General features: G+C 34.1%; 2 protein-coding genes across 3 annotated transcripts; one reads left to right on the top strand and one right to left on the bottom strand.

The window, feature by feature from the left end:
• The first annotated feature begins 543 nt into the window (after positions 1 to 543).
• LOC145959631 (heat shock protein beta-1) lies at positions 544 to 20806 on the top strand. Of its 2 annotated transcripts, XM_083078661.1 has the most exons (4): positions 544 to 873; positions 7877 to 7993; positions 11390 to 11579; positions 19852 to 20806. In XM_083078661.1, the coding sequence occupies exons 1-4, from the start codon at positions 689 to 691 to the stop codon at positions 20044 to 20046; spliced, it is 687 nt and encodes a 228-aa protein (XP_082934787.1). In that variant the 5' UTR covers positions 544 to 688; the 3' UTR covers positions 20047 to 20806. The 2 variants fall into 2 exon arrangements, with proteins under 2 accessions (XP_082934787.1, XP_082934788.1); XM_083078662.1 differs by lacking the exon at positions 7877 to 7993 and having other exon boundaries at positions 545 to 873.
• Positions 20807 to 20977: 171 nt separating this feature from the next.
• Positions 20978 to 23762, bottom strand: LOC145959630 (nischarin). The gene is made up of 4 exons (XM_083078660.1): positions 23663 to 23762; positions 23226 to 23596; positions 22792 to 23101; positions 20978 to 22702 (listed from the first exon to the last, which is right to left on the bottom strand). The coding sequence occupies exons 2-4, from the start codon at positions 23351 to 23353 to the stop codon at positions 21737 to 21739; spliced, it is 1404 nt and encodes a 467-aa protein (XP_082934786.1). The 5' UTR covers positions 23354 to 23596; positions 23663 to 23762; the 3' UTR covers positions 20978 to 21736.
• Between the last annotated feature and the right edge of the window lie 1515 nt (positions 23763 to 25277).

Raw genomic sequence — 25277 nt, 5'->3', positions numbered from 1 at the left:
TATTAATCGCAAGTATCAATAGATAATAATATATTTTTAATTTTATAATTAATCTGGAGTGTAAAATATTTTATCAAATTTTATCATCTTTTTTCCTTTTCTCTTTAAGAGAGCTAACGAAGAATCTGTCATTAATCCGCGCGTAATCAAATATGTCATTCAATTATTCGCCTCAATTATTTTAAATAATTTAAAGTCAATTCTCCCTCTCTCAAGGGTTTGGGAAACCAAGGTATGTGGAATATATATTGCTCATAGAGCGCGACATCCATAAATGGCAAAACAACGCGCTCTTTTTCATCCTACGCAAAATGTAGGCGGCGGCGCGACCTTATTTCCGTCTCTTCGATTCGTTAACGACGTTTTCGGAGATTAATTAAAACCTAACAATAACAATCATCGTAGCACGAGCGTATCGTGTCAATTTTCCAAATGCGCTACGCGAACCAACGACCGCGTGCGTCGTCGCGAGAGGAACCGAGGGCGGTCGAACTCTCGCGAGCGCCCTCGTCGGCGTCGCCGGCTATTTAAGGGGCTGCCGGCGACTCGCGTTCATTCCTCAGGCGGGACGAGTCACGCGCGCACGACGTTGCGGTAGTCGCGATCGAATTGCGTTTCATCGAGCGCGGATCCTTCGTTTAGTGATTGACAGTGACAAGAGACAAGAGTGTGCTAACTTGGGCGAAACATGGCTGACAGTGGTATCAAGCGCAACATTCCCATCAAGCTCGGCGACTTCAGCGTCATCGACACCGAGTTCTCCAACATACGCGAACGCTTCGATAACGAGATGAGAAAGATGGAGGACGAGATGTCGCGGTTCCGTAGCGAGCTGATGAACCGCGAGAACAACTTCTTCAAGAGCACCACCAGGTACGCGTATAAAAAGTCGCCAATTCTTTCGCGAAACGCCTAACCTCTTTTTCGAAAGGACGCGATTGTTTTTTTTTTTATTTTTCTCTCTATCTCTCTTTCTCGCGTGCTCTCTCCCGTTCTCTGCAATTTAGACAAACGTAAATTACGCGATATTTTATTCAATTCTGCCAAAGATTTCTTTCTGTTGCGACGTATACCAATTTTGAGCTATTCAATGTTTTTACGACGTTCGATGTAAACAAAACCATGTTTACGCGCGCAGGCTGGCATATGTATTGCGTATATCGAGGTCACGTAACTCGAGAAAATTACGCGAATAAAATATATTATATATCGATATAGAGAAAGAGAGGAAGAGAAGAATCGATCTTATGTCACGGCTGAATAATACGGTTGACATTGGAAGTATTGATTTTTCCATGGTCCAAAACACGAACAATATTTAATTTATTATCGTAGCTACGACGAAAAGATTAGAAAAAACTTGAAAGCGATCTTTGTTTCAGTATTATATGTTTTCGTTTATATAAATTTTTTATTATTTGCGCTCGATTGTATTCATATGCGACAGGTTTTATGTACGCTTCGTAACTTTGACGTAGTTTGAGCGACTTTATTTTCGTCGGTCACGCGGCTACGTATGTCGTGCATTGAAATCCAATGATTACTAACGGTTTCCGACAGAGTATACGTGTCAATTTGTAATTTATTTCAAGCAAATCTTTCTTTTCCTTTCCCTCCTACAATGTGAAGGTTTACGAAGGTTTCTCTTGATTGCTGATATTTATAAGTTCCATTTTTATAAGAGAAAATCACTCGTCTACCGATCGATCGTAAGTGTTTTTGTAGAAAAACAAATTAATTTGTTGAAGCAATGATTTATAAATATAAGAATATTATAACTTATATCTTATAATTAGAGAAAACATAAATATATTAAAATATTTGATTTATATTTTTGCCACTAAATATTAAAAAATAAATCTCTCTCAGCATCAATAAAAAAAAGGGCGATGCAAGTATGGATATTTTATCGCATTAAAAGATTTGACATAAAATAATTTATTACAATAAATTTACGTCATGACTTATTATAAATCTTACTATAAGTATTAGAACGTATTACATTTCAATCTCATACATACATTAATATTCCAATTATACAATATTAATAATAGCAATAATAGCATATGCATGTTATCATATGACAATATTGAATATTATAAATTAAATAGATATACGGATATTATATTAGATATAATAACAGCAGGATAATTTATTATTATATTTTTTTATATATGTATTACCGAGTAAAATATTATCAGCACAAAAGATAGATTTTGTCAGATTCTTTTCAACGGATAACATGATTCTATCGTCGTGGCGATTCACGGATTACCACGATATTTTTGCATCGATATCGTCGTTTCACGCACATTTCGTATACCTGCTATTTATAGAGATTCCGTCACTGTATTCGCAGGCCAGAAGCTCTTCTCTTTAGCATCTCGATCGCGCGAGCGTCGCGAATAATCTCGGAGTGTATGTGCAAAAATTTGCATACGCTCGAATGTAATCGGCTGCAGAAAACTTTCGTGATTTTCGCGATAATATGCGTTGTAACTAACGGTGCAAATTAATTGCGTTCGCACGATATTCTTGAACTCATTTCGCGTTTCATTTACGTGCGTTTCTTTATGCAAAATAATTTTGCAAACATTTTTTAAACTCGATTTTTTTTGAAAAAATTTATAACGAAAGTAAGGGCATCACACATTCATTTTTTACAAGTCTCTTTTCAAGATTGGTAGTCTAGCGTATATTCGTTCGTACATGTATAAAATTTTACAAGTAACACTTGTTTCGTTGGGTGATGACACATGCTAAATCCGACATGTATAATTAAATACATTCTTGTGGGAAACGTGGCTTTTCGCGGAATTACAAGCGATGTCTGTTACGTAATTACATCGGATGCATCTCGTTGTGAATGCGTTCATTGAATGAGCGCGTTCGCTGCAGTTTTGATGGCACACTTATATACGCGCACATGTTCGGTAGCATGTTTCGAATGTAACATTATCATTACTCAAAATATTTAGAAAAGCAAGATAAAAAGACGAAGAAAATTATATAATATATAAAACATTCTATTTTTTCAACTTTGAGGCTTTAATCGATTAAAATAGATTTGCAATTACATATTTTAAAACTTTATTTTTATTTACTCATCTTTTAGAGAAATGTCGAATTATATTAAAAACATTCTCATTCCAACAGTGTTATTTATATAAACCGCGTAATTATTTTTTAATTTATATACTTTTCAAGATAAGGTTTAACGAGATTCAAATACAGATGAAAAATGCAAATTTCTCAGTGCATCGCGTTATTACGTCAACATGACCTTGACATTGACTCGTTCGTGAGTGGTCCCCACTACGGGTGCTGCTGGAATCAAGCACTAAATTGTGATGCAAGGAAGGTGAGGAGCTTGCAGGAAGCCTACGAGCAATTTTACGCAGTAATTTTTGCGACATCGAGGCAAGCGCACCGTTCGCGCTTTAAAGCCAGGCGCGTTTAGCTCGTGCACAGTATCGACTTGCCTCTCAATCGGCAAGGATCCACGATGATCTTGGATGAGGATCTCTATCCACCCAGACATAAAACGGTAATCAAATTTCGGTACGTTACGCACAGATTGCGTAAACTCGCATCCTTTGTATTATGCTTTGACAGGTTTCATTGTTCGTCGCAATTTTAACAAAATGATTTCATCGCAATTAATTTATTTTCATTAATTTATCATTTTTTTAAATTTTTATGTATTGTCGAATATTAATAATTTAATAATGATGCATTATCGATTAGAAATACATTTAAAAATCGCCATTTTTATCATATGTACATATATAGGTTCAAAATGACTTGTAATAAATCATAAGTTTTTTTTTTGTGAGAAACACTCGCCATTGACATGTAAAAGATTCTACCCATAAATATGCATCGTGGTAAGTAATCGCTCGATATCGATCACGTATTCTCGATGGGTCGTAGGAGGTGAGTATGGTCCATTACAAAGTTCGAATAATCACGTGTTTCTGACGTAATGTTAGCGTTCAGGGACGTTTACCGCAAATAGACAAGTATGCATGGCACATCATATGCGCGCGAAGAGAGGCTTCGATGCTAGCATTTCCTGACCTAACACGTAGATTGCGAATTTATCTAGTAAGATGTAGTTGTCGAAGAGTATTACGCATTTATTTAAATCTTTTTTTTTTTTATTCCTTTTTAAATGCAATTTTTGTTTATACGATCGGATTATAAGCTTTAATGTTACTAATTAATTTAGAATAAAATAATAAAAATAATTCTTTGTTTTTAAATAACAAAAGTGTCAAACATCATGATTTTAAATCGAATCAAGAAATACAAAAGTAAATTAATAATTAATAATTTTTATTAAATATCTCTCTCTTATTTAGACCTCTTATTTTATAGTAGGAAATTTATAGCGATAGCATCTTGATATGTCAATAACTGTATCACTCTTGTCTCTTTATTTTTATTTCAAGCGGAGCGATAAAAAATAAAAGTTTGATAATTGCGATATCTCGTGCTGATGAATTTGTGATGCCTTTACGGATAGACGAGCAGGCTTTCAGACAGCTCGTCGAAGCTCGAACAGCAACAGGAAATTGCCTCTTATAGGCAGGTCAATAGCTTGTTAGTTGACTTTGGCGAAACTATGTTAAACTTTACGCTTGAACTTTTGCGAATACAACTGACGTGTTGTCGGCAGTCATGGCCTTTTGCGATCGAAGATTCGAGCAACGCGATGCATACGTGCCGAAGGAAATTAAATTACTTTCACATACATGTGCTCTTGTCTAACGATTATAGTCTTTCCGTTTCACAGGGTTGGCAATGTATGACTATTGTATGAGCTAAGCGATTCATTGACTCTCAGTCTCATCTAGATTGCGTAATAACTAAATACGATTTCGCCGAAACGCGCTCTTTTATAGCTATTATCTTATCCTTAGCTAAGATTATTTTATTCGATAAAATTAGTTAGCTAGATATGATTTGCGACATTATAATCATCTGTCTGCTATTTGCCGAGCAAATCAGATGATTGATAAATAATAATCGCTATCTATGAATCGTTTTTATTTTATTTACGCGATTACTTTGTCGTTTAATTTCGTGAACACATTTTCTGTTTTGTTCGACGGCTGTTTAGACATTTTATTTCCATGATAAAGGATAATAGCGCGAAATAATACGATGGGACTAAATTATAAGTTGCTATTCTACCGACGTGATTCGCGTTTCGTCTGGCCTTTTCGCTCCCCGATGAGTCAAGTTTTGTGAGAGCTTGCTCGCTATGGTTGACCTCCCTCGATTTCACGAGACGAGATCCGACCTTTCTCTTGTCTGGCATAATTGTTCTCTGCCGCATTCTTTCCCATACAACTTTCCTTCGACTCTTTTGTTTCTACTAACGAATATCGTGATATTTCAACATTTCCAATTTAGATTCGATCAAAATCTAAATATATATCACCCAGAAAAGAAGCATAAATCAGGCTCCAAAAAAAAGTACAAGACATATAATGCATTCACGTTCCTGAAATAGCATTGTCGAAAAATAACGTAGCAGTTGATAGCAATATATTTATTCGACGACGATGGACGGCAATCTTCCTCTCTGTCTTCGTTCAATAAATTGCACGTACAAGGGAAATAAAATGCGAGAAACAGTCGTTATTACCGTTAGACATGTTACGTTGCGTGACAAAACATAGTGACATTTTATTCTCAGAATCCTCTTATTATTAGAATTTATTCGACCATCACGAAACTTTATATCACGCTTGATGTAGCAATTTTCTTAAATATCACGAATTTATAGATTATTATAAAATATAAAAAAATTTTTTGCTCCTAGAAGAATAAAACATTAAAAGAAATCTATATAATCTCTTTTTTTACATATAAAATTCAAAGTATTTTTTAAAATGTGTAATAATAAAAAATTCTTTGCAACTTTCTTGAAAATCTTATTAAAACATTATCAAAGTTATTTACTTGTGTGTATAATAATCTTATATAATTATACTTGAGATATGTGGATATTTAAATTTTTTTCTAAATTTATGTGAATATCTCGAGGAGCAATAAATATATGAGGTTGAAAATAGCGGAGTATAATAAAATTGTTTCATAATTAAATCAAAGTGAGAGATAATTCCGAATGGAGTGATTTAAGAGATGAGTAAACAGAGAAACTTGAGACAGATGATTTGAGAAATCACGTTTATCTTACTGCAAATATAATTGTGACGATGTTATCGCATACCATTTTAGTATTCTTATTGCTAGTGGGAGTCAATGACTTCTTCAAAGATGAAAAGCAAGACTTCCGGTAATCACAATTTTCAATCCAGGCCGACATTATTTTATACAGTTATATATAATTTTACTCTTATCTGTAAATATGCTTACGATCGATCGGTTCTCTTCGGGAACCGTTAGTAAATTTAACATTGATTATATCAGCATTAAGATTAATATAGAATTGATCTTCGTCGAGAAAGTCACCCAGATGAACGTAGGTATAGATTTTAAAAATATCGATGTGTCGTGTGAAATTATTTTACAAGTTTAAAAATCGATTTTTATTCATTATACATACATATTTACCGAGTACGCTTATTATTTTCTTAAGTTGTACAAATAATTTGTACATAGCTTTTACGATTAATTTGCTGCGTGTTGACATGTGTTGTTTTACTGCTTTTTGTACATTGTTCTTGTTTGAAATGAATTTGCCAACATTCGAGGATATTTTAGATTTGCCATAGAGTTATAATGAATTCAGTTGAATGCACTTAGTGCGCACTCACTCAGTTTCCTGTATTATTTTTCATATCGATCGAATGCAGAAAATTGAAGAAATGTGCGCCAATATGCATATATGCATTAGTGCATCTAAATATTATTATATTTTTTTATCACGTGATAAGATTTTTATTGGATAACAATTTTTAGCGCTTGATTACAATTTGTTTCTATTTTTAATTCTATTTTTTTCTTAATTTTCCAATATAACCAAATTATATATAACAGGTTGCGAATAAGAAAGTATATAATAAGTTTTATAAATTTATCTTTTCTTCAAACGTTCAATTTTCAGCTTTCAAGAAAATCATGTTTTTCTAATTAGTTAAAATATAAAGTACGATATTCTTTTGTAAATAGGGTAAAAATAATAAAAAACAACACAAGAGAATTTTAATTAAGCGATAATACCTCGCTTGGAATGTCATTCGCTCATTGTTACTTGGTGCAAAGAAATTTACTGTTTTTAAAATATTAAATTATATATACTTGATATATATAATTGAGATTAATCTATTAATATAACATATACAACTCTTTTGTACAAATTCAAAGCTGCATATTTTTGCAAAAACTTGACTCGCAAATACAGAATTGATATAAGCAATTAAAGAGGTGCAATTGATAACAATTTGAAGGATGGATCAATGATGAATAAATTTGAAATTATTCATTGCTTAGATAATCGCTTTTATGAGATAAAAATAGAAATATTTATATTATCGAAGTTGATTATGAATAATTTCTACGATTTATTTCGTCGGAAAGAATCTGCATTTGTTGGTAAAGTTAATAAATAAACAGAAATTATTTGTCGTTAATGAAATCAGAAAACATAAAAGCGATTAAATTAACTAACGAATAACTGTTTATCGCTAAAATCTAATCTAAGGAATTGCAAAGCTGTTAATTCCGCATAAAATTATTTGTACCAAGCCAAGCAACACAGAAGCGAAGATAGCGTGGATTAACGTGAAATACGCGCGATTCTGTAACCACCAAAAGTTAACCGATAATAATAATAACCCTCTTCCTGCGCTCGATTACCAATTGGCTCTCTGCATTGGCACGTTGGTGACTAACTATGAAGTCGGCATCGTACGAGCACCAGCGAGCATCACACGTCGACGACCTCGAAGAGCGACGGTTGGGACAAGGTCGACCCTGCAGCACCGCCAAAGCGGTCCGCGTTCGACAGCTTCAAAAGGTGACGCTATCGCTAGAGAAAAAAAAATGAGAAAAAAAAATAAAACGAGTTTATTGATGTAGAGACCATCTATAGGATCGAAAAATGTCTTCGCAAGGGCGCACACTTCCCATTAACTTTGTAAAGCTTGCCAGAGAACCAAGTAGATCGATGCTTTGTTCTGGAATAGTGAGCGAATTTTTTAATCCGCACCTTTTAATAAATTACTTTTTAATCTCTTAGTCGGACCATTTTCTCCATTCTGCACTGTGCCGTTTATTTCTCGGTTTTATGTCTTAATTCTTTGTAGAATGAACTTGAAAAGTAAAGTGTAGTTGGCAAAAAGTTTTCGGTTGTTACAAAAATTTAATATAATTAATATAATTTAATTATTATGATATACAGGGCGATCCTGAAAAACGTTATGTCTTTAAAATGACGTATTCCTGACACCATTCTAAGACAATTTTTCCTTTACCAAAATTTGATTTGAAGCGTAGTTTTTGAATTATGAGCAAAAATAGTTAGTAAATCACGCGTCGGGTACAGAAGGCAGGCAGGAGCGGCGCGGCGTGCCGCGAGCGCGGGCGCAGCTGACCGCCCGACGGGTGATTATCACCGCATGAGTCGCTAACTATTTTATCTTATAACATAAAATTATGCTTTAAATAAAATTTTGGTAAAGAAGAAAATGTCTTAGAATTACGTCAGAAATACGTGTTCCTTAAAATAACGTTATTTTAATAATGAAAAGTTCCGGATCGCCGGCCGTCCGACGTTGCAATCAGCTGATTGCTACACGCGATGTGTGTATGGCGGAGTGTGTGCATAAGAGAGAGAGAGAGAAAGAGAGAGAGAGGGAGGGTAGGAGGGACTGACATTCATACACACGCACGCACTTTTTTTCTCGCTCTCTTTCTTTCTTTTACGCAACACTCATACACTCTCTCATTCAGTCTCTCACTCACACTCTCTCGGTCACTCACTCACTCACTCACCTTGTAGCAGCGTAGCGAATCTTCATGCTATGTATTGTTGTTATCTGCTGCACGGTTATGATTGCTAGAGATGCGCGACACATCGAAATTTTTTCGATTATTAGTCTCACACTCGATTGACACAATACAGATTACACGATAACGAGTTTACTGTTTATTCACTCACTATTGATTTATCGATACCAAAAATTACTTTCAAAGAAACGCGAATGCAAACAGCACATGACTCGACGCGAAGCGAAGCGACGGACCGCGGAGACTGCGCGACCACAAGAGTTATGTTGCCAGAAACGCGACACGCGACATCTAACAAACGACTTGCGCGTGGCGCGTGATTGACGCGAGATAAGACGAACGATCGGCTAAGAATTAAAATTACATTATTCTTGCGATTGACTTAAATCTTCGCATCGTGAATGCAATAATTTCGAAAACGTAATAACGTACAACACATGCTTTTTAAAATAATAATTATTTATTATAATTAGAAATAGTTATTATTTATATTAAATAATTAATTTTTTAAGTATGTCATTATACGTGTCATGTTTTCTACCGCATTCGCAATGCGAAGGTTTTAGCCGATCGTTCGTCTTATCTCGCGTCAATCACGCGCCACGCGCAAGTCGTTTGTTAGATGTCGCGTGTCGTGTTTCTGGCAACATAACTCTTGTGGTCGCGCAGTCTCCGCGGTCCGTCGCTTCGCATCGAGTCATGTGCTGTTTGCATTCGCGTTTCTGTGAAAGTAATTTTTAGTATCGATAAATCAATAGTGAGTGAATAAACAGTAAACTCGTTATCGCGTAATCTGTATTGTGTCAATCGAGTGTGAGACTAATAATCGAAAAAATTTCGATGTGTCGCGCATCTCTAGCAATCATAACCGTGCAGCAGATAACAACAATACATAGCATGAAGATTCGCTACGCTGCTACAAGGTGAGTGAGCAAGTGAGTAAGCAGGTGAATGAGTGAGTGAGTGACCGAGAGAGTGTGAGTGAGAGACTGAATGAGAGAGTGTATGAGTGTTGCGTAAAAGAGAGAAAGAGAGCGAGAAAAAAAGTGCGTGCGTGTGTATGAATGTCTGTCCCTCCTACCCTTCCTCTCTTCCTCTCTCTCTCTTTCTCTCTCTCCCTCTCTCTCTCTCTCTCTCTTACGCACACACTCCGCCATACACACATCGCGTGTAGCAATCAGCTGATTGCAACGTCGGACGGCCGGCGATCCGGAACTTTTCATTATTAAAATAACGTTATTTTAAGGAACACGTATTTCTGACGTAATTCTAAGACATTTTCTTCTTTACCAAAATTTTATTTAAAGCATAATTTTATGTTATAAGATAAAATAGTTAGCGACTCATGCGGTGATAATCACCCGTCGGGCGGTCAGCTGCGCCCGCGCTCGCGGCACGCCGCGCCGCTCCTGCCTGCCTTCTGTACCCGACGCGTGATTTATTAACTATTTTTGCTCATAATTCAAAAACTACGCTTCAAATCAAATTTTGGTAAAGGAAAAATTGTCTTAGAATGGTGTCAGGAATACGTCATTTTAAAGACATAACGTTTTTCAGGATCGCCCTGTATACACAAAAGAAAAGTGTACAAATTAAAAATTTAACTTTTATCTTTTGCGTAATCAAGTGTATTTTTGAACCGATACTAATGCATCATTAGTATATCGATTATATTAATAGAATACATAAATGTTGAGAGAATATAATAACAAGCTAAAAATATCTCGACAATAAATAATGCAACGTTACATCATTTTTTTCTACAAAGGATTAACGCAGTTGTAATCACGCTAGAGAACGAGTGCAACGACCAGATGTCTGCACGTTCTGTGACCTCACACTCGGGAACGTTGACGATTGTTACCTTCTTGACACAATTCATACTTTATGTTCTTCACAATTCTGTATACATTATAGTATTGCGTATAAAAAGTCAGGTCTGAGTAACATTTTCATTTAACACTAAAAAGGTCAAGGCGAGCACTTTAACCGCTAATTTAAAAAATTTAAAATAAATGACATTATATATTCTCTATAAAAAAATTGTGCAATTTTCTTTTACTATTGTTTAAAATAATAAATATTGCTACGTGAAATACATTGTTTAAAAATTTGGACGCCGACCTTTTTAGTGTTAACATTGTGCACGATTTTGAATTAATACCAGTCTTTTTGTGCGTGAATTTATGTTAATTATCTGTCGCATTGCCACCGTAGATAAGAGGCTTTAGATTATTGCACCTACCGTAAAGCACACAACAGGTTTTATGTTAGTGTATCACGGATTTTCAACATCGTTCATCACACTGTGTCAATATGTTCAATGTCTCATCATGCTCATTTAGATTTTACACACGAGCGATGATCGTTGACGATAATTGAAGTTTTTCGTTTTAAATTACAGCACTACCACGCAACAGAGTACTCAAAATAGCAGTTCCCTGAGTCCTCAGCATGATCATACTTGGCTGGATGGCCTCAACAGTCCCCTCATCCAGGACGAGGGTGACAGTAAGAAGCTGAAGCTGCGCTTCGATGTGTCTCAATACACGCCCGAGGAGATCGTTGTCAAAACTGTGGATAACAAACTCTTGGTGAGTGAAACTTTTGTAGTTGAATCTTTGCGAGAGAAATATCTTAATCGCGTTTATTTTGGGCATTCATTGATTCACTTTGTAAAAAGGAATTCAAAAATTTATTTAAAAATTTTGTAAATTTTTTACCAAGTATATATAAAATTTTTAATAAAATTATCCTCCTGATATTTAGTGATCAAAATCTATCTTTAGATATCTCTCTCTTTCTCTCTCTTTTTCGCGAATAAATTAATTTACTCGAACAATAGATTATTAGGCTAGAATAGATAGAATAGAATTAAATCTAGATTAATAGAATAATACTGAGTGTTTCAATTTATTGCTTCTATTTAATTCATCTGGCAAACGCAGGAAATTCGAAATTATTACACGGTTGACTCATCGCGTATGATGCTCTCGCCAGTATGATCTGTTGCACAACTTGGCAAGATGCAAATCGGGTTCAAGTTTTTTGCGCAATTGGCGCGACGCAAAGTTGTCGGTCCACGCATAATATACCATCGTATAAGCAACGATGTTAGTTGGACGGATTGCGTGCCACTGTACAATTTTTTCTAGATAAATTTCTAATTCGTCAAAGATATTAGTTGTTAGGAAAATTGCGATTATTCTTATATATTTTACGCTAAAGGAAAGACTTAAAATTCGCAAACAAACACTGTTAAATTAAATTTGAAAATATTATGTTTCGTTCTTCTTTCCAAAAATTTACATTTAAATTCTATTCTCGATAAATACAGAAAATAATCAATCAATGGTGTGAAATGCAAGGTATTTTTTGCAAATTGCATAGTAGAACGTTGTAATTGTTCGCGTTACATCACTTCCTGCCGGGAAGTTTGCTTCATCGAGTGAACTGACCGAATTCACACGAGAGACAGAAATTTCATTTAGCGGTTTGGACGTTATCGATTCTGAAACGCAATTTTACCTCATTCGGTCAATTTATATAAACTTAACAAATTTATAAAAATTTGTCGCCCAGCCTCCGTTTCGAAAATTAAAATTTGACGCAGGAAGTAAAATATTAAAGCTGGAATTCTTTGGGATTTCTGTATACGTGCTCTTGGAGCTCCTCCTCTAATGCTCTCGCGTCGACCTGGACGGAAATAACCGATGCTGAAAATAAATTCACGCCAGTCGTCATACCGGCGGACCGGAATAATGTTCGGCTATTGTGAACAAACGAACCGAAATCGAAATACAGGACGTTGCAATTATGTTTATGAATTACACAAGAAACATTTTTCTAATTACACTTGAATGTAATAACAATATAGATATTAATTTAATGAAAACATTATTAATAAATTTAATATTATAGAAAATATAGATTTAGAGAATGATTAATTTTTTAATGGGAAAGAAAAAAAGAAAATTTATATCATATTTAATTTTAATTTACGCGGCAAAGAAAATATTAAATTTGACTATGCTTCTAAATATCATTATTCACGTAATATCCTGTTTTCGTAACACGAGCTATGATAATCATAAAATTGTTTATTTATTTCAATGAGACGATTTATTTTCATAAAATTATAAAAATTAGGTATATTCTTTCTTTCTCTTTTTCGAACAGATAGGTGTTGTGACAAAATCTTTTACCGTTATGCATGCTTGGGTGATGAGGTCATTGTGGCCATCGCACTCTTGTTCTTGATCGCGATGAAAGGAAGATTATAGTGAAAGATTCATCGACGAGCAGTATATTATTCTAATGATTTATGAAATTTATTCGATAAATGGTTGGCCAATTCGAATCTTTCATTCTAATTTCATGGTCTCTTAAAGATCACGACTATGAGGCAGGCCACAAAGCAGATATATATTTTATACAAGATGTTTAAAAAATTGCACTCTTTCGCAGTGTATTTAAATCAGAAGATTGTTAGCTTGCTCTTTTATAGTATTTTATTATTTATAAAATTTTTATCAAAATCTGAGAAATAAAGAATCTTTTGGTTTGCGATATTATTTGATATCATGGTTATCTCGGTGGTGAAAGAAACATTGATTTTCTTAGCATCGTCTTCAAGTAGTTTATAGCTCAGTGAAAACTGAATGGCGGCTGTCAAAATATTTCGCTTGTCTGCTGGATTGTCTATATATCAATCTGAAGAGTATGAGTTTTCGATTCGTTTCCATTTATCGCGAATCACATCATTGTCTTTCTTGAGAAATTATCGATATATTTATGTTCGAATAAATTCTCTATTTTTTTTCGCATTTCTATTTTTCATAATTCTTTAAAATTATTTTAAAGCTTTGCGATATATGTGCGTAGTTTAATTTTTCTTTCAATGTCTCTTTTTCTTTTCTTTTTTTTCTTACATGCAAATACAGTCGAATAATTTTATTCAGAACAGTATCGAGCCTTTATTTAATTTTTTTTTTTTGCAACAAGGAAATCCTTTATTTAAATAAATTTCACAAAACGCGAGTACTCTTCCATAAATGGATTCCCCAGACGGAACCTGATGGCACAAAAAAGAACTGCTTGTCGTATATTGTGGTCAGGGTCTGGCGAATTTAGGTCGGTTGCGCACCGCAAACTGACCTTAAAGGGCTTAACCAAGGATGATGCTCCGAAGGACGAGGCTGGAAATGGGATGTGAATACGAGAGTACAGAGTATTTTTCGCAAATTTATGGTCATTGCAGAAGCGAGAAGATGTATATTCTTATCTTTTTTGTGTCTTTTTATAGCATATAATTATGTAGAATTTTAAATTTGGATTTTGATAGATTTACTTGACGGCTTAGATTTGAAAATACTCTCTAAAAGTGAATCAGCGTATTATCACTGAAAAACAGTAAATAGTCACTTATTACAGCAGTTATAAGTACAGCACTGTAAATCAGTGATATTTTATTGAAAGAATCAGTTAATAATTTTGACTGTTTCAATCAGTAATATTTCTCAATATTAGTAATATTTCTTTCGTTATTGTCAGTAATATTAAATTACAATTCATCTCTCTACCTGTTTCATATAAACATAAAAATTTTATTTATATTTACTAAATATTTATTATATTAAAAATTTTATTTTATTTATATATTACATGCATATTGAACTTGTTATTTTAAATAAATAACGAACGAATAATTTTCATTAAGTCGCCAGACATTTATTTGTCCGACTTATAAAGATCGATTTAATATCTGAAGCCTCTTTATTGAGATTGTATCAAAAATTAAATCGAAGTAATACTTCTAATTTTAAATGTCGCTCTTTTCAAACTTTATATAATTCTTATGACTAAAATTAAATACGAGAGAGATAGCGATCGTAGCGGTAAACGAACGAACTAGCGATTACTGGTTTTACAGTAAAATTTACTGGTTTTACAGTAAATTTTATTTTAACTGACCATAATCAGTGAGATATAAGATAAAATAACAAAAAAATAAGCGTTTCCACTGAAGATCAGTAAAATACTCACTGATTCTCAGTGAAATCTTATTTTACTGTTTAAATTAGTGATATTTTCACTGATTCACTTTTAGAGAGTATATTTAATATAATCGGTAATTGAAAGGAAACGAGAAAAAATAGTGTTTCGTCAGATTCTAATTGATGATTTCAAGTTTGTCAAAGTATCTATGACCGAAAAAAAAGATGTGACAGATCCTTCATACGTCGCATAATTGAATTATTGCTCTTTAAAAGTGAATCAGATAACTGTTTGTAATCAGTGAGTATTTACTGTTTTTCAGTGATAATACACTGATTCAGTCTAGTGAAAGTAGTATATATACTACTTTCACTAGAGTGAATTAGTGTATTATCACTGAAAACAGTAAATACTCACTGATTACAAACAGTTGTAAGTACAGCACTGATTACAGTGATAATACACTGATTCACTTTTAGAGAGTGAGTTTTGTTCGTTCCAGATTTGTAATTTTTACCGCTTCGAAAATTTACGTCTCATATTACTTATTTTTAATTTTCCGGATTTATTTTACAACCATATGCACGAAAACAGAAATGGAAATAGGAACTTCAAAATTCATGATTATATTTAGTTCGTGAGTCAGAGCTGCCAGTAGCTTTCGTTATTTTCGACAATCGCGGCACCGAATTTCGGATATAACTATCAACTATGTTGAAATTATTTCATTCTATAAATTTATCTTGTTTCACAATATTAACGATATTAAAGAAATTATGAAATTAATCTATACTTTTTTTTTATTATTGTATTATAAAATTATTAAATTTTTAAGAGAAAAAGAATTATTTTACGTTAGAAATACATAACATGTAACAATATAAATATATATTTTTTTTATAAAAATTACAGGCGCGCTTAAGCTTTTGAAATATTTGATAATCGTATTGATAGAGTTGTTATGATATCGTCGTGTTTTCTGTAACCCAGATTTCGTTCCCGTAGCATATAAATCGGGGATACTAAAGTCTGATAAATCGGCCGCTTCTCAATGAATAGTGGTTACAGCTGGTAAGATTGCATAACTCACCTCTCTCGTAAGACGATATCCGTCGTGAAAACTTAGATCCTGCAAAGAGTTGGGTTACTATAATTCACCTCTCTTTCCTTTTTACCTTTTCCTCGGTTCCGTTCTCTTCGTTTTCTTTTTCCCTCGGTTTTGGATTACTTGGAACACTTCTCCATGTGGTGGTTTTAGTTTTTTTATGGTCGACACGATCGATATCCCAAGTCCTAAGGAATATAGCACGGAACAAGAAAATCGCGTTACCGATTTTACGACCGCATTATGGCAAATTGTCATGTCTTTCTAAACCATTTCGTGACTTAGAAAAAAAATTTCACTTCTTGATATCGACCTGCATTAAATAATTCATAAACAGAGATATTCTGAAACGGATAATCAACTGATTAGAAACTATCATTTTTTCACCGAATCTCGGAAAATTTTTCAAACGTCAAATTATAGAAATATTCCATTACGAGAGAGAATATATTATCGATATATATTAATAATTTATTAAATTACTTTCTGTCTTTCTCTCTCTTGTATAGGCCATTTGCAAGAAGATAAAACTCTTAAAGAAACGTTATCGAATATATAAACGTCATAAAACATAAAAGAAATATTTTCGATATCGATGCGAGAAATTAGTATTAATAAAAAATTCAGGGAATCAATTATATCGGCTGTGTTTGTTATTTCTGATGCTTTTACCGTCACTTACTATATCATCAGAACTGGAACCGGTGCCAAGGAATTTATATGCAAAAATTATGCAAGCTAGTAGCTTGAAATCGAATATGAAATCATCGGTTTTACAACGGTAAATAAAGCGAAAAAACGCTATAGACGCGCATATAATAGACAGATGCAATTTAAACATTGACAGCCAATCCAATTTTTCACATGACGCAAGATTAGGATCAACTTATTTCATTCGTTGGCACGAATCGGTGACGATAGATAGATCTTCTTTCGGTCTTCTCGATGACGCGATGGAAGACATTCGAGAAGCGAGTCGAAGTAAATCGGTTAACTCATTAACAGCTTTTACGTAATGCAATTAGCACACGGCAGGCCTCGCCTACCGTTCACAGCTCTGTATCTTTGATGTGTTTGCCGCTCTAATGGGCGCGGCTGTAGCCTGCACCTGCATTTTTTTCGCGCGCGACAAAGCTATCGAGACACGCTTGAAGAAATATCATCGCGATTAGCAACGAGATACATGCGTGGCCTAAGCCAGCATCATGAGTTATTGCTGATAGTGATCGGCGGAAAATAGTAGTCTCCTTTTCCTCTCTCTCTTTCTTATTCATCTTTTCGCTTCTCTTTATATTTTTAATATTAGCTTGAATATTTTGAAATAATATTTGTATGATGAGACAAGTATGTTTTCAATTGTATTAAAGTAAAAATATTGCCGACTCTCTTTGTGTTTGATTGTAACTGTAAAAAATTTAATTTTGATGATTTTTGAAATTTTTAATATTAAGAATAATTTTGAGATTGTAAATATGGATCAAATCCGGAGCATTTTACATGTGCATGCGTGCTTTTTATATAAAAGTATAATACTCTTGATGCTTGATTGTCTGAGTCAACATCCGCATCATCGCTCTACTACTAATCTTCAAGGCAAGTCGCTTCGCTCGTATAAGAATTTTGCGATTTCTAAATACGTCGCTGATCGAACGCATCATTAACATGATGTAACGTCTACGTCGTAACAACATTCGTTTACACAAACCTTCTCAAGGATCCCATCTGTGAATCGTGCAATAATGTTTGCACATCTTCGAGCGGCAATCACTATCACGCGTGTGATTTATCTAAAAACTAGTTGGTAGCAAAAATTTATTTTAAAAAATGCATCCGTCAAATTGTTACACGAGAACACTACGACGAATAATTACGCATTTATAAAAATATTGCGCAGACATACATGTTCAAACTTGATAAATAAGTCAACTTTATAAAAGTCATAAATTGACCGCATATTTTACCTTTTTTATTTTACCTTCAGAATCTAGATGAATTATTTAACGATGAAGAATGGATCGTAACGACTAATGTGTCACGCAAACGAGTTAGGTTTGAAGAAAAAGAAATTAGAACGCGAGATATATAAAGCCTGTGTACATACGAGCGGCAATCACTTTACGATAAGGTGTAAATTCTCATCGATCGTTGAATTAACAAAAGTAGTCTCGCTCTAGAACCTCGTGTCGATATAAAGGCTAAAAAAAACGGATATATTTAGGAAAAATATACATTCCGAACATGCCTCTTGCATGAAACCTTTCATTAAAAAAGAAATGAAATAGAGATTGAGATATTTTTGTCTCGCTCAAAGAATGAGGTCGACTGGAAACATAATTCGCAAGAAAGCAACCACCCTTTAAAATATTGATTCGCGTGATGGAAGATATAGCGGTACGAACTGCCATCTTTTCCGTCTTTCTCGTCCTTCGTCCTGCTATATATGTGTATGTTTCGATTTTTCTATAACGAGGCTCTCGTAAAATGTAAGAATGATTATATCATGGCTCTCTAATTCACTTTTATCGCTGTTCTATTTTCGAGGTCTCATTTTCCGTTTTATCTCAATGGTTTCATGAAATTGGCGACGAGCCATAATCATATTATTATTTGTACTATTTGCGAAGTTTACCTTAGATGTGCAAAAACAACATAATATGCAAATCTATTTAAAGAAACATTTTAATTCGAAAACTGTGATACATGATTACCGTCCATAGTTTGTAAGTTTTAAATTTATTTTTGTAAATAATATTATATATAAACGTCTCTTAAATTGAAAAATTATAATAATATGAATATTTAACAATCTTGAAAAGAAAATTGATTACACGGAGACAATTTTTTACATAAAGTATATAGATTTGCATCTCTATAAACATGTCATATTTGATCATAAAAGTATTTTGCGAAAACGTAATCGATATATCTCGCATGCGTTTGTAACATAATGCGTATGCGTAGTTCGCATGCGGAAAAATGAGATCGATGTTTGATATGTTATACGCGTCTATTAAGGAGATGAAACCTACGCTTGGTCAAACGAAACGGGCATGACTCATGGGTCGAACGAATGAGTCAATACGGTCACTATTACGAGTACATTCTCGTTACCCTATTTCTAGATCTCTTAGGGAAATTGCCTGTGAGAACATCACGAAGAACGTTTCAAGTATGCACATTATTTTACATCATTATTACTCGCGAGAATTTTATCGCGTTAACGATAATTTCTGCTGTTTGATGCCTGGCATATGCGAAGCGAATATTAACGAGAACTTGTAAATTTGAATCAGTAAACACGTGCATACTATGAATGAATTGTGAATAGACTATTACTATTTATTGACAATAATAATAATCTACATTAAAATAATAAATTTTTTAGCTATATTATGGGATAATTTGGCTATTAGCCATAATATATATTTTAGCTTCAAGGCAATAGAGCGGTCATATTGCAACGTCCGATTACAACACCTTGCGTATTTTTATCTTTACATCTACATATTCCCATTATATCCATGCATATATATCTGGATGTATATTTAAATATAATCTACATGAAAAGAATAGAAAAATTGCTAAAGCTTATTTGATTAAAACTGATAAAATTCGACTAGATTTAAAATTATTACAAACTTTATTCCGCAACAATTGCATGCATTTATTTCTCAATGAATCGAATAAATATGAATGGTGATGAAATTATAAGATTGAGATATCGTACACTAACAATGTTTTAAATAATGCAATTTTTGTTTCAGGTCCATGCTAAACACGAGGAGAAGACGGAGAGTAAATCGGTATACAGAGAGTACAATCGGGAATTCTTGTTGCCGAAAGGAACCAATCCCGAGAGCATCAAGTCTTCTTTGAGCAAGGACGGTGTCCTTACCGTGGAGGCGCCTTTACCGGCGATCGGATCGGGCGAGAAATTAATCCCGATCGCACATCAGTAAACTCGCGATGAATCGTCGAAACCACAATTTCTTATTTCCTGTCTCAAACTCCTCCCGTTCCAACTACCATTCAACTTACCCAACTTGGATCTTTCCGTAAGTCTCTTCATCCTTCTTTTACAATTCCTTACGGTATAAAACTTACTTATTGTTAGAGATACGAGTCGATTTGTTACGCGAGAAATTTTAACTAAATAGCAGAAGGGCGAGCGACCATGTCAAGTAATGCGTATCGACTTTCATTAGCTTAAAAAAGGAGAAAAGGAAAATCAAATGTAGAGATCAGTGTTGACGTGCTATAAAGATAAAAATTCAGATAAAAATGTTTGATATAAAATATTTCCCTTTTCATACGAGCAGCTTTATTACAGCTTTGATACACAAGAATTTCATCTCCCCTCGTATATAAATAATATAACTTTTTTCAAAGAGATGTGCATTGCCTTTTTTGAAAAGATATATATTTTAGTTAGACTTTTTTTCAAGAAGTTGTGAGCTATATTGCTTGCTTGTGCACCGCGTACCAACGAATCGAAACTATTACAAATGTATGGAAAAGCGATTGTTTTGTAATGGTTAACTTATGTATGTATTAGTTTAGGTGTACGTTAAAAGACTATAACACAATGCTTAGTGTGTGTATATATACATGAGCATTATATACTGATATTATTTATGAATATTTTAATATTTTCGAAATGTGCATAATATTTAAAGGTAATGCAAACACAAATTTAAATAAAAATCAATGATGAGAAAATTTATATTGCAATTTATATTCCTCTGACAATATTCTCCAAAACAAATACACGGTGAGTAATAATATGCATATAAGCTTGAAAAATTAGTAATATAGTAATTTAGTGTGTGAAGTGTATTTCCAGTTAATAATAATATAATTTCGATTGGGTATTATGTGATACACATCAGATTATGGATCTTTAATTTGTCTTTATTAACAAAATATTTTTTTTATATACAGATTTTTTATATATAGATCTTTTACGTTTAATTATAAAATTCTTACACAAAATTGTGTTTGTATTATTTCTTAAAATAGGAGACCTTAAAGATTTCAGAATAAATAATATTACACGATTGATTCTCTCACATTCGTATTATCTCTAAGAAGAGAATATTTTGATAAAAAAATATTAAATAATTCTATATATGTGTATATAATTTATGATGGGCAAATCTGTTCATTATTACAAACAATCGATATAAATCTGCATATGATTATATCGGTACGTACATTATATGTATAAAATAGCAATAGAAGTTTCATAAATTGTACAAGATATATTCATATAATTTTGTCATGGATCTATAGAGTTTGACATTTGCTTGACAAAAAGGTGTTTTATCTCTTAGATTTATGTACAAGATTATAACACGAAGATATTGTATTATCTTTTATCATTTTGGCATACTTTTTCAAGTCGTTATGGTAAAATTGATAAAAACATAATTTTTATATTATCTGCTTGCCAATAAAACGTATAAACAAAACTAGTGAATAACATATCGAGATTGGAAACAATATTATGCGGCTTTATTGCAAGAAAAAAAAGTCGGTCACTAATTGATAAAATTTATATGATGCGGTATAAAACACATTTTCTCTTTGTATATAAATATTATTCACGTAATATTAGTGTAATAAAAGAAAAAAGTACGGTTAAAATTTTTATATACTCGGGATTTCGGCGGAAAATAGTGACGCGTCTGATGCGGTAAACGTTGGTGATTTACCTTCTCTCGCGATGCGCAACGCTTGATGAACCGATACTGTATCGAGTTCTTTTTGATTCGGCTTCTCGTTATCGAGACAGATGTCGGCAGCTCTCTTACCAAATGGCTCCAAAACTTTAACTCTGTAATCCACTATCGTCGATACAGGATTACCAGTCAATCTCAGATTCTCCAGACAAGGTAAATGACCGATGTGTTTTACTTCTTCGATCTTTTCGATGCGATTGCAGCTTACATCCAATCCCTCCAATGAGTACAATTTCGAGAAACTAGCGAGAGATGTTAATTTGTTTTGCGACAGATCGATGTATACGATATATCCGAGTTTTGTATGAAGGTCATCCGGCAGATTGGTAAAATTATTCGATGCTAGATACAATTGAGACAATCTCGGCAATAACGTAACGTTGGAAATCTCGGACAAATGATTGTTGTTCAATGTCAGACACTCTATATGCGGTAACAATTTAATTGCCTCATCTATGACTTCTATGCGATTATCGCTGAGGTCTAAATGTGTCACTTTTAACCACACATGAGAATCATTAGCGTTTATGATATTTTTATGAACCTCTTCGCACATGGCAAATTCTACAATGTTTCTGAGCTTAGTGTTGGTAACCTTTAGCATAGTCACAGTATCTCGAAGATTTCCCATATTATAAATTTTATCCACGGGATATCGATCGATTGTCAGATACTGTATGTTTTTGAAGGTCGATAATTCTATGGACAATGTGGATGAATAAATATTACTAGTTTTATAAGGTTCCAAACTTCCTTCAATCGTAAGACTATTCAAGTGAGAATTAAAATCCAAAACGTGACTAAAGTCGTATTTTTTATCCACAACTTCCAAAGATGGACATGGTTGTTTCAATCTCTCGCTAATTGCATATAGCTAAAAATAAATGGGAATCGCATTAGCATCTTTGTAATATAAATTTACATCTTAATTTTTTATTAAAAACTATAAATTATATTTATTACCTGTACAGGATTAAATTTATAACTTAAATTTTGTAGCAGAGTATTGCCATTGGTAAAGAACTCCAGAGCCATACTTTGTAGAAGAAAATATATATCGTACACATGCAGGTCTAGAAATACAGCCAATTCTCTAGGCATCGCCTTCTTTAAATAATTATAAACGATATTGAGATATATCTCAAGACTCTGCCTGCGCTTCTCCACAAAGGCTTCGCACTTGTTACCGATGAGTTTTTTCGGCGGTAAAATATCCTTCTCCACGCAGTGCTCGGAGACGAGCTTGTCGTGCAGTTCCGCAAAGTCATTGTATCTTGAACATAAAGGAAAATCATATTTCTTTCCACCTAGACACCATCTCTTAAGTTAATTAGAACAGAGAAGCGAGACGCGCGCGTAAGATTTACGGTGGAAACGAGTGTAATTGCCAATGTTACCTGTGCCTCACGGTCCATTTGATCGATGCGATTCCAATCTCGATGCAGTAATACGTGACCCCGTCCACCGTGTCGGCCGACGGTATTTTTAAACGCACATTTTCCTGGTTCGACAGCAGACACGCCATTATCGTGTCGCGATGCGCGTCTCGGTTCGTTTATACGTGGCAGGTGATTTTGCGCGACGATCCGGACTCGAGAGGTTACTTCTCCACGTATAATCGCGCGATATCCGCGGAATAACGCAGCGCGGCGCGATGCGACGCGGTGCATTTAGAGAAGAAGAGTCTGCGATCTTGTTACATCGAGCTCCGTGTCTCCGCCTACCGCTTATCACCGTCGCTGCGACGTAATTGTTGATCGAAGTTGTCCTAAAAAACCGTCAACGTTATATTTACAACACGAGATATACGCATCCTTTAATTTTTGACAGTTACCGAACAGCTGTGGGGAACAGATGGCGTACGGTGCTGCCACCTTACGACGAGACGTCGCATCACGAAGGTGTCGTTGCGCGACACGCCGCGAGATGTCGCTTCGTCCATCTTGCGCGTTCATTCGCGTCGCGCGTCTCTCAATCTTTGTCAGTTTTGTAGCGCGCGATGGACGGTGATTACGTACGTACGTTTAAATTGTGATACCTTGTTCCAGAAAAGGACGGAAATCCATAAAAGAAGGAAGGGGAGGAAAATGTAGGTACGTTTAGATGTTCTTAGCGGTTCTTATATATCTTATATATCGTTTTTTTTCCTCGACTCGTATTTTTACTTGCTCCTCTCTTTTTATCTACTCCGAGCATCAATCCATCTTCTCGCTCGTGCGGAAAACACGACGACATAACCTGAGTTATGAATCCTTCCGAAACGCGAGAATGTCCTTGGATGGTACGGGTCTCTTTAAAGAAGAGTTTTCTGAGAAACGAGATACTGGAGTAGAGTATATATTTTTTTTTTATCTCACTGATATATCATTTTATAAAAGATAACGAAGAGATTCAGATATATATATATACGTACATATTGCTGCACTTTTCAAAATATTCACACGTACAGTTATTCATTTTTTAATAGCTCTTTTTTTGTCGTAACGTGCAATTTTATCAGGATAACGGAGCGAAAATTATTGCCACGATCCATTTTTAAATTTCCTAAAGTGCGATCGATAATTATAATGAGATAAATGCCAACCATTCTGAAAATATCTCGTGATTGCTTTAACAAATTTTCGGAGCAGCGATATCGCTTGATATCTATTGGCGATCTTAATGTCTTGTGTCTAATCTTTTGTACAAACAAGAAATCTTTTTCAATCGTTTTTCATATATCGTAAGAATTTATCAGCGTTTCACCGATAAGATATTCGCTGAGAGAGAGAGAGAGAGAGAGAGAGAGGAGACAGAAGGAGACAGAAAGCGAGAGAGCAAGAAAGTGAGCGACCGAGATACCCGCGAGTGTGATTTTGCATGGTTATATCTCGAACGGCTGCAAATATTACGAAGAGCATATTCAGCTAGGAAAGAAATTTGTTTTTGCTTAACGTAGGGGCAGATCGCGCTGCCACAAAACGAGCTCGCTCGCTCATTCATGGCAGCTCTCATTGGCAACAACCTGTTGCCGCAGTGGCGTAACCGAGGCTTCCTATCGGAAGTGCTACGTCAAACGGAACGGTTGATTACACCAATGTGTGGATTAGACACAGTGTCCTCAAATTAGTGCTAGATAAATATACAGGAAGTTATTTCTTGGATGCAAAATTTTTGCAATCGATTTCTATCGTAAATATATATTGAGACGTTAATAATTCTCTAGCTATGTAATCGCACATAAATGATGGAATACGTCACTTATTGTTTAATTTGAAACGAATCGCGCTAAAATTTTTAACGTTAAAATTTATCAGAAATATTTCTAAATTTCACGAGGAAGCTATACATTCATTTTTCGTTATTTTTATTAGTATCGTGCGTTATTGAAATTATAATAAAATTGATATATTTTTATTTTTTTTTTAATCACAAAAAGAATTTAAAATTAAATAGGCATCTTGTTTTTT

Source organism: Camponotus vicinus, unplaced genomic scaffold (genome assembly GCF_025532165.1).
Source record: "Camponotus vicinus isolate PSW18456_S1 unplaced genomic scaffold, iyCamVici1.0 SCAF_1, whole genome shotgun sequence".
Classification (NCBI taxonomy): Eukaryota; Metazoa; Arthropoda; class Insecta; order Hymenoptera; family Formicidae; genus Camponotus; species Camponotus vicinus.
Note: the sequence above shows the minus strand (reverse complement) of the source record. Positions and strands in the feature narration are given on the sequence as shown.

Bases quoted from the DNA above. Each gene is read 5' to 3' on its own strand.
- LOC145959631 (XM_083078661.1), top strand. From the start codon at position 689: ATGGCTGACAGTGGTATCAAGCGCAACATTCCCATCAAGCTCGGCGAC. The intron at 874-7,876 runs GTACGCGTATAA...CTAACTATGAAG, and splicing joins TTCTTCAAGAGCACCACCAG to TCGGCATCGTACGAGCACCA. The intron at 7,994-11,389 runs GTGACGCTATCG...TTTAAATTACAG, and splicing joins GCGTTCGACAGCTTCAAAAG to CACTACCACGCAACAGAGTA.
- LOC145959630 (XM_083078660.1), bottom strand. From the start codon at position 23,353: ATGGCGTGTCTGCTGTCGAACCAGGAAAATGTGCGTTTAAAAATACCG. The intron at 23,102-23,225 runs GTAACATTGGCA...TTTATGTTCAAG, and splicing joins AAATGGACCGTGAGGCACAG to ATACAATGACTTTGCGGAAC. The intron at 22,703-22,791 runs GTAATAAATATA...ATTTATTTTTAG, and splicing joins ATAAATTTAATCCTGTACAG to CTATATGCAATTAGCGAGAG.